Source organism: Tinamus guttatus, unplaced genomic scaffold, assembly GCF_059628265.1.
Source record: "Tinamus guttatus ecotype Peru unplaced genomic scaffold, ASM5962826v1 Tinamus_guttatus_pri_ptg000198l, whole genome shotgun sequence".
Taxonomy (NCBI): domain Eukaryota; kingdom Metazoa; phylum Chordata; class Aves; order Tinamiformes; family Tinamidae; genus Tinamus; species Tinamus guttatus.
Window position 1 is genome coordinate 512752 of NW_028288732.1, and position 11202 is coordinate 523953.

General features: G+C 43.4%; 1 protein-coding gene across 1 annotated transcript; it reads left to right on the forward strand.

Moving 5' to 3' along the window:
• Positions 1 to 2435: 2435 nt before the first annotated feature.
• Positions 2436 to 10796, forward strand: FETUB (fetuin B). Its single transcript, XM_088523943.1, has 7 exons — positions 2436 to 2654; positions 6170 to 6280; positions 7688 to 7775; positions 8448 to 8614; positions 9115 to 9228; positions 10114 to 10203; positions 10362 to 10796. The coding sequence occupies exons 1-7, from the start codon at positions 2436 to 2438 to the stop codon at positions 10794 to 10796; spliced, it is 1224 nt and encodes a 407-aa protein (XP_088380069.1).
• Positions 10797 to 11202: the final 406 nt, after the last annotated feature.

Genomic DNA, 11202 nt, shown 5'->3' on the forward strand with positions numbered 1-11202 from the left:
ACCCAGCTCTGCTGTCCTGCAAAGCGAGGTGCTGTGGCAACACCCACAGTTTTCCCCAGAGGTTTTGCACAGCTTCTCCCACCCCTCTCAGGCACACGGGGCCTTGCAAACAAGCCACAGAGCTCCCAGTGCCCTTTCAAAGTATCGTTTCTCTGAGCAGAACTCTGCAACCACTTCTCATTTGCACTCAGCAAATCCCTCGGGAACTGACAGTAACCACAGTGCACTCTCCTAGCCGGCAGATCAACCCCCAGACCTGTCAGGGGGCAGCCTGGCACGGGATGAATCACAGATGTTTATGGGAACTAAACTGCCCGGCCTAACGTGCGCTCGCTGGTGCGAGGGGGCAGAACGATGCCCAAGCAGCTCCGCACACTCACCGGCCTCAGCCACACCAGGATTTGGCAGTTTTCTTGTCGTTGAAAGGGAACGAAGGCAGAGCACTGAGCAGAGCTAAGCTAATTAAAATGGCGGCTCTGCTGGACCAGTTTCCTTCACCCCTCAGGCCTGAAGCCACAAGCTCAGGATTCTTCCGTGGCCTCCTGCAATTTAAACTGGGGTAGATTGTGGCAGTGGTTAGAGGAGAGAAGCCAGGGAGTTAAAGACTAAGTAAGCGGAACTCTGTCCTTTGAGCCTATTCTAACCATACAGTGTAACGGGGACAATAACACTGAAAAGGATTAAAAAGACTTAAGGCCCTAAATCATCTGGCCAGGAGACAGTGATGGGATAAGCAGCTGCATTTCACTGAGAAGTCTCTGGACTAAACACAGCAGAGCTGTGCAGGGAGATGCAAGCTGGCAGGAAAACAACTGGGCGTAATGTTCGTGATTCAAAGTACAAACAGGAGATTTACAGACAGCAAAAGAGTGAGAGGTGGCATCGGTGGGAAGCTACTGACTACAGAAAGTCAGATGAAGGATGTTCTTTGCTTACTGTACACACTCTATCCTCTCTAAAAAGTGTTTTTTTTCCGTTAGATTCTCCCTGTCAGACCTTTGGCACTGAGACTTGCCTGATCAGTGCGGGTTACATAACTTAGAGGCCACCTCCCTCTTCTCCCTTCTTGGCATATAACTTTAGGCACTTTTTACTTCACTGATTTTGGTTCTCAGGCAATAAAAATGCAGCAGCATGTTTTAATTAGTATGGGAGGGAGATACAACTGTCCCTGCTTCTAAACCCAGAGAAGTATAAAGCTTTGCCAGGCAGAGGCTGCAACCAGGTGGAGCCAGAAAGTTAAGGTGGGAGGAGATAAAAGGAATCTGGCCTTGCCCTCTGGCATCAGAAGAAACATGGAAGGATGGAGCGTTAGTAGAGAGCTTTGTTTCGTGTAGCAGTGAGGACCAAATCGGATGGTAGGAGAAGGGGATGAAGCAGGAGCTGTGCCAGGCTCGGGAAGCAGGCAGGGGGAAATCAGAAGGGGCGGGTGGGAAATACCTGGTAGGTGGCAATAAATTCAGGCAACGTCCTCCAAAGAGGATGAGTTGGCTGGAGACAAGATACCGGAGGACACATACCCTGAAATGAAGCCTAATTCTGTTTCAACAGCCTTGGTTCACTTTCTATTTTTTACCACCTCTTACAGCAGCATCCCACCAAAAGAAGGGGAGCTTTGAGGCAAGAATATGTTTATAAACTTATCACATATATGCTACTATATTCAGTTACAGTGACTCTTAAGTCCCAAATGAAGACAGTGGAAATTTCTGCTTAAAAACAGACACCATGATTAAACTGTTAAGTCTTTACAGCACATGTCCTTGTTACTGTTTTCTAAGAATATTTAACAGCCTGAGCTAGCTTGTTGACAGGCTTCTTGCCTGGAAAGGGATCGCATTTTGCTTGCTTGGGGCAGAAACAGCACAGAGAATGAATCCAAACACAGCTTTCCATCCCAAGCAAACTGACTGCATATAACTGAGATGGTTGGTACATTTGTTTACAATTTGTGTTTAGTTATAACCTGTGCAATGCGTAAAACCAGTCAACTCCGTGGCCTTGATCCTGTTCCCATTCAAGCCGGTGAGATCTCGGCTATTGGCTTATATGGGATCATTGACAGAACAGGACTGGAGCCAGAGCTGCCCTGCATGTAGTTTTATTTAAGCAATGCTCACTTCTTCGGAAAGTGGCTTTGGCTCTGTATTCTGCTCCTTTGCGCTGAGGTCAGAGGTATTTGACCTGCCCAGTGAAAGCCTGAACTGGAGATGCAGGGCCAGAAAAGGATGTGGTCTCCAAGAGGGCTACAACACTTCTGTAAAACCCTGTAATCATTGACTTTGTGTTTGCAATTGCAGATGCAGGCTGGCCAGCGTACAGTAGGAAGGGAACACGGGTGTATAAGAGAGACGCCTCCCAAGGCGTTCTCGGCCAGGCAGCTCCCTCCCGCGCGACATCGCGCGCTGCTTTGCGGCACAGGGCTTCCAAGCAGGATGGTCCTGCTTGTGGCCCTGCTCTCGGGCTTGCAGGTGCTCTGCTCGTGGGCCGCCCCTCCTGCGCGGGCAGCGCCGGTGCCGCTGCTCTCCCCGCGCTGCAATGGCCCTGCCGTGGCGGCCGCCGCGGACCTGGCGCTCGGGCAGGTCAACGCTCACCGGCGGGAGGGCTACGTGCTCAGTCTCTATCGCATCCGCAGCGCCCGAGAACAACCTCAGGTAAGTTACCTGCTGGATCTGCCCCGGCTCCTCCAGCAAAGGGCCCCGTGTCCATCACTGTTCCTGACAACAGGGGTTTGAACTAAGAAATATTTTAAAAGGAAAATGTAAATTTACATTTCACAGGACCCCAGGGGCCATGTCAACTTTACACACAGCTGACTAGAAACAGTTTCATCACCACTGCGGGCAATTAGAGAGCAAAGCTCAGGCACGATTCTCTGCTGCCTTCCCCTGGAACAGCTCCAGGCATCAGCACAAATCCAGTATGAAGCTCTAGTACTCTGACTTAATTTAATTTTACACCTTCCTCCCACTGCCTTGAACAGTTGGAGTGCAAAGGCTATTAAGTCACTGTGCATTTTGCACAGAAGATGTGAACACTAAAAGGTGCAGACAAGGCCAGCTTGAGACCAGGGAATGTCGCTACTTCCTGCTCCTTTCACGAGGACATAATTTCTGCAGCTATGCGACTTCCAGAAGCTGGAGATGTCACCACTGGACGTGCACAGACACTTTGCTGCGCTTTGCACTGTGTTCTCTGTTCTGCTTTGCTCAGGTGGCAGACTGTGCCCACAAAACAACCGCATCAGTTACCCTGGGAATAATAATATCACACGGGATGCCCCTGGCTTGGCCTGGAACCTGTGGTACCAGTTACGGTGCTGGGGCACTAGACGTCAGTCAACTAGTCCAATTCCCAGCCGGCCCTGTGACCTCCAGCCAAACCACGGGCCTTCGGGGGACAATTTTGACTGGAAAACACCCAGAGCAGCCCAGTGGCTACCTAGGCCAGGCATGGTGGGTGCAGACACGCTATGAAGCACTTAATGCCTGCCCCCACTCCTGCCTTCACCTGTGACAAGTGTATCTCAGCACAGGAGACTGCTGCTCCCTGGCTGGGATATGGCCTGGTGCTTATTTCCCCAGAGGCTTTCATTGCTTTCTTTAGGGCATACTTGGCTTTTGATTGCTTATGTTTATTGATTCTTCTTAGTATTTTTGTGCATGAACTAACACACTTATCCCATAAATAAAGTGCTTCAAGACACTGTGTAATAACACACCTGACCATGTAGGTTCTTCATTGCATTTTTGGAAGAGAACACAGAACCAGCAGTCAGTTGTGTCAGGGATATTCACAGCTGGTGGTAATGTCTTCTGCAGCCTTCTGATCTTCAAAAATAAATCAAGAAATCAATATTTTTTCATCAGTCAGTAGACTCTCCTCCCATATTTTTTACCAACTCTTAATATAAAAACATTTTCAAAATTTCAATTGCCCTTAAGCAACTTGTGGCTTAATTTTGCTCTAATAGAAACTAATGAGCCATTTGCCATTAACTCATATGCAAGTAGGACAGAGCTTTTCTTTCATGGGAGATACTCAGGATCATCTTCACTGACAACCATTTAAGAAAAATTAGAGTTCGCACAAAAATATTTATTCTTTTCTTTCCCTTGCAGCAGGGTGACCCTCCACATGCTCTCCTGGTGCCAAATCCCTCCTGGCTGCAAGGCTTGCACTGCACTGGCACTACTAGCATCAGCAGCACTGAGGAGGGGATCTTTTTGTCAGCAAAGAAAACAGATATGTTTTTATTCAATGCTAAGCAGATATCAAAAGACCCTGGTGTAATGGTCTTTTTATGAAAATTAAAATAAGGACAAGGAAACCTTCAGAGATCTGCTGAGCTCTGAATAAAGCCCAAATTACCCTTTCCGCAGTGGAGGGTGATGCATACAGAAGCAGGTAGACAAAAAAATAAGTGTTGATTTTATAATAACCTCATCTGTGTATTACAGCTGGCATTGTAAAAGTGCTATAGGCAACTGAAAATACAGAGCCTGGTAGCATTTAATATTTCCAGGACTACTGAGCTTTTCATTTGGTCTTCACGATTCAGCTGAGTAAACCCATCCAACATCAAACACATTTGATCATAAGAATATTTCTTTAATGTGAGATGTGTGTTTTTGCCTCTGGAATTCCCAAATGACCAACTTGAAAGCTCAAGTAAGCAATCCTAACTTTGGAATTCCTTAAAGATAGGCACTTTTCCTGGCTATTAATTGTTCATGTAGGATAGTCTTACTAATGCCTTTTCTCAGAGAGGAAATAATTAGAATTACAAGCCAGTACCGCATGCTGCACAACTCAAAAAGCACTTAAATTTGCAGAAAATGGCCAAAACTCTTGGATCACTCCTGCTTTCTGTTTACTGATCTAAACTATACTAGCTACCATTTTAAGGAGACAGAACACCGTGGTATTCAGCAAGGCTGCATGCAAGCAGAACATTACAACTATTTCCTTCCACCAAAGGATCTACACGGCCAGGTGTGAGGCCACTGAGATGCATCGTGCTGCTGCACCTTCGTTCTTTGGCAAAACAGGTCTTGGTCTTTTCAAGACCTTGAAAACAGCACATATAACCAAACTTCAGGATTGAGTGCCAGGCTTTACTTCATAGAGCACTTACTTAGAAAAAGGAAGATAACAAAACACGGTAAAAGGCTTAAGACATGCCAAGTACATGTGTAATACTACAGCTAGAAAAAAAGTTTACAAAGCAGTCTACTCACTCATTATAATTCTTCCTCTCCTTTTAGTATTTAAAGAGTTTACCGATACATTTAAATACTTTATATATACATTAGAGTTCACATATAAAATCACCATCCCAGTCTCTCTTCAGAGAAAATCTCCATATTGTTAGACCACAACAGTTTACATCACTCAGTTTCCTCACAATTAACGAACAGAAGCCTCAAACGTTCAAAAAATAGTATGGATCCTGGACTCACATTTCTATGAGTTTCTATTTTTTTCCATAAACCAGTGAAATGAACTGGGAGTGAAGAAATGCTCCTCTCATTGAGCTCTGCCTTTGCTCTCTCTTTAGCAGCAGCATCTCAGTCGAAACAGGCAGCTAACAGCCATGTGCAAGTTCTTTAGCCTGTATAAATGCTGGAGATGACAGCTGCTCCCTTTCCAGCTCTTCAATGCAGTAAATAAAACATGAGCCTCAAAAGTTGTATCCCTAATAAGCACCCTGCAACAGAGCTTGCCTGTTACATATCATTTGATATATAATATTTCCCTGTCCCCCTCCCATGGGAACACAGCTGCCCAGATGTTAAGCCCTAACTGCTTTTTGTCCCTACCCTGCAGAGGATTCAGTTAAGGTTTCAGAACTTAAGAACCGGACTGAAGCTTTAAGGGAGCCAGACCATCTTGGTCTTTATTCCCAGCTTCTGGCTGGTACCAGAATCAAAAGGCTAAAACTATTTCCAAAAGGCTGTTCTTAAATCAAATGTAGCTAGATGTATAACCAGGCCTGTTTTAACAGGACTTGATCTGACAGATCTGATTTGCCACAGTTGAAAATTCATCCTGCAGAATGTTTAACTTTTGCATATTTGTATATCCTACCTGCACAGTCTGTTTCTCCACCTCTCTCTTCCATTCTGTACAAAATTGGCATCTAATCCCTCCCTTTTTTTGTGTTTAGGAAATCACTGGTTCTGTCTTCTATCTCATCTTGGATGTAGTAGATACCAACTGCCATGTTCTCAGCAAGAAGCTGTGGAAGGATTGTGAAACCAGACCTACTCACGAAACTGTGAGGGCTTTATTTTCATATTTAATCTCAGGGATGAGAGTTACTCAGGTATTACTGAAGACAGCAAAATCTCTACAAATGTAGAGATTTTTGTAGGCAGCAGGGCTTAGTTAAAAAGAAATCAGAATCCATTTTCTAAGGTTCACAATTTTCAACTGTACTTTTCTTATCAGTCTATAGAATGGTAAGATGTATTTAAAAAAATGAAAAGAGAGTTTTTGACCAGAGCTAATCAACAGGCATGGATAAATAGCTCTGCTAGAGCACTATTTAGAATCCACAGTCTACTTCTTACAGCAACTCTGCGAGAGTTTATTTTAAAGACAGCTTGTCAAAAATGGAATAAAAGAAACTCATTTTTATATAAGAGGTGACCTTTAGTTTAGTTTAACTCTACTTTTATTCTGACAGCTTTGCAAAAATAGTACTGAGAGAAGAAAGAAAACCCAGCAACATACGCGTCAAAGATAGAAAGTGACTTAAGCCTGCTGCTACAGGTGTCCAAAATGACTCTGAGCAAGTAAAAATAACTTTTAAAATGCAGACTGTCTGGAAAGAAGTTTTGCATATGCAATAAAAACCCAAAAGGTGTCTGATTAATTTGACCCTTCCTGCTTCTTAGGTCAATCTCCTGAAAGCAAAAATGAAAAAAAAAAAAAAAAAAAAAGTTAATTTCTACTTACAGCACTTTTAGCAGGGAAAGGGCCCAAAGAAAGCTTGACCAGTCCCTTTCACTCCTTTGGAAGGTTGGTTCTATGAACCCCAGAAATGTCCTAGAAGCCTTGATCCTCTAGCTGGCAATATTTAAGATACCCTCAGAGCACATAAATTTAACTTTTAAACACAGAGGCACGATGACTATTTTTTCTGCCATGAAGTCTGAGTTTCCCTGTGGCTGAGCGTGATCTTACACTGCAACAGTCGATTTAGGGCCTTTCACGTCATTCTCCTTCCTCGCTATGCACACAGGAAAGAGGGAAAAGCTGGAATCCAGGTGACTGGCTCCAGGCACACCAGGCTGATGTCCAGCAGCAGTTTAAGCTGCCTCAGCTCCATGTACCCACCAGCTCCCAGAGCAGGGGGTTGGCCAGGGACAACAACCTGTGACACTTGAGCAGTTCTTAGCTGCCACAAAAGTGGATCTGGAGACACTAACCTGTAGACAAGCACTGCACAACTAGTACTAAGAATTTTGCAGGAGTACACCCAAGGAGGATCTGGCCTCCTATTTATTTATATGGGGTCTATTTAGAAGAGAAACGTGCTTCATTCCCACTTGAATATTAAGACAATTTTTTGTTGTGCAGAATTTCATGACTGTAAGAAGAAGAACAGTGATTCACTGGTACTAGGCAGTCACTGCAAGGTTGCAAAAATAATTGTTCCTACATGTTTATATTGTTTTAGGCTTATGGTCAATGTAAAGCAATTATCTACATTAATCAGCCAAGGAATATTGCCCATCTGAGTACTTACGAGTGTGTTTTACAACCAGGTAAGTCTTTATTCGACACACTTTAAAAGAGAACTGGAATAAAACCCTGTTTGCCATTACTTTAATTTTTAATTGTAATAATAGCACCACCATGTCTTCATTCACTTTCAGCTGCCCTAATTTCCTCAGGTCATTGATCATATGGATCAATGCAACACCGCGCAGGGCCGAGAATAACTTTGTTCTTATCTCATCTCATCTCTCTGCTGGGAAACGCAGCAGAGCCTCTGTCTAGGTTTTTGCCATCTGGTCCAAAAAGTATTTTACAGGTTTGTGAAAGACAAATTAAGAAGAGCAAGCAGACTGTCAGCAAGCTGAACTTTTCAATGCAGTGTCTCTGCCTCCAATACAACATTTCTAAGGATCTTCAAATTCAGGAAGATTGAAAATCACTCAAACCATATAATGTTATTTTACGGTCTGGAGTGTGAGGGAGCCGGGCTGGGAGGCATAAATGTATTTATGTGACAGTTCAGTGACTATGTGGATGGCAATCATATCTGTATTCAATATTGTTTTAACATAATTATGCCAAAAGTTTAAGGTATGTATAACAACTAGAGACACAAAGACACAAATAAGAAATAGATGCAGAATCTTCCCCACATTGTCAACAGGCTCTCATGGTTCTGAACACTTCTCACTAGTGACACTGTTTTGTTCAAAAAAAAGTTCCACGCAGATATATTTGGGCAATGTGTCCTGACTGCCCGGTTGATGACTGTCCAACTGAGCCCAAATATTTGGAGGTTGCTGCTCAAAGCCTTGCCAAGTTCAATGAAGAAAGTGAACAGACTCATTATTTCTCTGTCCTCAATGTCACAAAAGCTTCAATGCAGGTAAGTGAAGAACCACCTCAATCATTGTTTACCGATAGCAATATCCAGTCTCTCTAAAAGTCATTAAATACAGCAAGTCAAGTTGCTGTTCACTTTCTGTCTCAAAGTGTTCCATAGTACTACAATGCAGTACTTAACTGTTCCCATCTTCCAACCCAACGATACTTGCCTCACAGCAATGGAAAAGCAATGAAGCAGCCTGAAATGTTCAACTAGTCACTAATGAGGACCTTTAAATATATAGTTCTACACAGATGCTAAATTTTTACAAAAAAAAATAGTTTCAACTACAGCTAATTGATGAGTTATTAGGATTGTGCAAATATAGGCAGTAGAAAATAATCAAAAGAATATTCTCTGTAATACAAAGCGCAGAGCTATCCCATCTAAAACCTGCTCCTACAGTAAGCAGGACCCTCCATTCATTTTAACTCTGTCAGATTTTTTCCTCTTCCTGACAAATGCACAAGCGCTAATTGTCACTGGTCTCTCATTAACAGTGGGTCATTGGTCCTGCACATTTTGTAGAGTTTACCATTCAGGAGACATCCTGCTCGAAATCTGATTCTGTCACTGACATCTCTCAGTGTCAGCCTCTCTCACCTGAATCAGCTGTAAGTATTAACACCTACTGTATTAACACCTATTTTGCAGATGCAGATTTCTTTGCAGATTCCTCAGTGAACACTTAGCCTATCTCCTTTGGTTCTTTGCAAACAAGAATCAAAAGAGACTGTTGCTCTATATGGACTGCAAATGTAGAAACTGCCTTGGAACAAATCAAGCATTTTAGATAAAGCTCTGAATTCTTGTCCAAAAGTCCATGAACAAAGAAAACACACAAAAATTCCATCCAGAAAATGGTGGTAGCTACTGCTTTATAAAAATGAATACTTCTTAAGGATTTCCTTTGTGTAAACAGATGCAGACAAGAGTTGTAAACACGGCATTAGAAGACAGTCACACTGTGATCCAGTCAGCTATAGAAAATATTTAGGAATTATGAGGAAAAACCTATGAGAGGAGCTGAAAGACTAACTGAACACACTGCTCAGAGACTCCATCTCCTTAAATCCCATCTTCACTGGGATCGGAGCCATGTTACCTCCAGAGCCTGGTAAATACACAGCTGTTAGTAGCAACAAACATTTTCACACCATACTAGTTGTATAACTGGAATGGTGTGAAAATGTTTTCCCCTGTGAACGCATATTATGTTCTCTTACAGACCTTACCTGCATACAGTGTTATCTGTCATAGCTGGACTTTCAGCAGCCAGCTTATTCTCACTATCATTACCTAACCCTCCTTTGCAAATATAAGGTCTTTCCACAATGTTGCCCTCCTTTGTAAGCTTATCAATCCCAAAATAAAAGTTTGCCCGAGCTGCTTACACATGCAGAAGCTAGAACTACTCAGACTTTTCTAATCTCCCATTTTACAAGAGCTAAATATCAGCATTACAATGTGAAATAAAATGGTTGCATTCTCTTTTCCAGAAAATGGGCTTCTGTACAGGCTCTGTGATAAGAAGTGACTTGGAACAGAAAGAGTTTGTGGAAATATCCTGCGAAATCTACAATCCAGAGGTATTTCTTCATCTAATCTTAATATTGCAACAGTAAGATGCCTTTGCAAAAGAAGAACTGAGCTCCTGCAAGCCCAGTTTGATAGATATGGGGGCTTCAGGGAAGTGGGAAGGGCAAACAGGTTCAGCAGAGGTGATGCTTGTTGCCTGTTATTTTAGGCTCCTGTCACTGAAGAAGGGGAGCAGCAACCAGACCAGAGACCTGGAAAATCCAGCCAGAGGCATCAAGAAGTTTCCTCTTTAGAAGCCAGCCCTTTTACACCCCACCTAGGAAAAACAGTGGGCTGGGTTAAAGTTCTTCCCCCTTCAATTGAGAACACCTCTTGCCAAAGTGCACCAGAAAGAGAACATACGGATAGAAAGCCAGTTCCACCGGAGGCAGTGGAGCCTACAGGTAGCTTCCTAAATATCACTGGCAATCCTGATGGAGAAAAGATTCAAGCAGACAAACCTGATTTGACCAAACTGGTGAACGGACCAGTTATTCTCCCTTTCCCTGAAGAACTTTCACTATCAGACACATGCCCAGGAAAAGCCAAGAAGAGAGATCCCACCCTTGAGACTTTGCTGGCTAGAAAAACTACCAAAGAATAGCCAGTATCCAAGTCACCTCGAGCACTGCAACAAAATGATGGTCACAGTGACCGAGTGATCTTCTCATTTGGGTAACATCTCAAAATAAATTGCTCAATACAGTCTTCATCTTTGCCATTCTCATTTTTAAGAACGCAAAGGGATAGATTGCAGAAAGAAATTTAATTGGGGCATTTTCCAACAAAAGAATTTTTGATTAAATTTTCAATTTCCTCTCATCAGTAAGAGCATGAAGGCAATGATAACTGCAGAGAGGAAGCGCACATGTAGGGTCAAGACAGCCCAAAGATATTGGAAGAAAATGTTCCCAAGAGCAAAAGATGTCAGGAAGCAGCAAGGGCCACCCGCTCCCTGGCGGATGGGGAGCCGGGAGCTGGGCAGGATACCCGGCTGGCGGCAGGGCCTT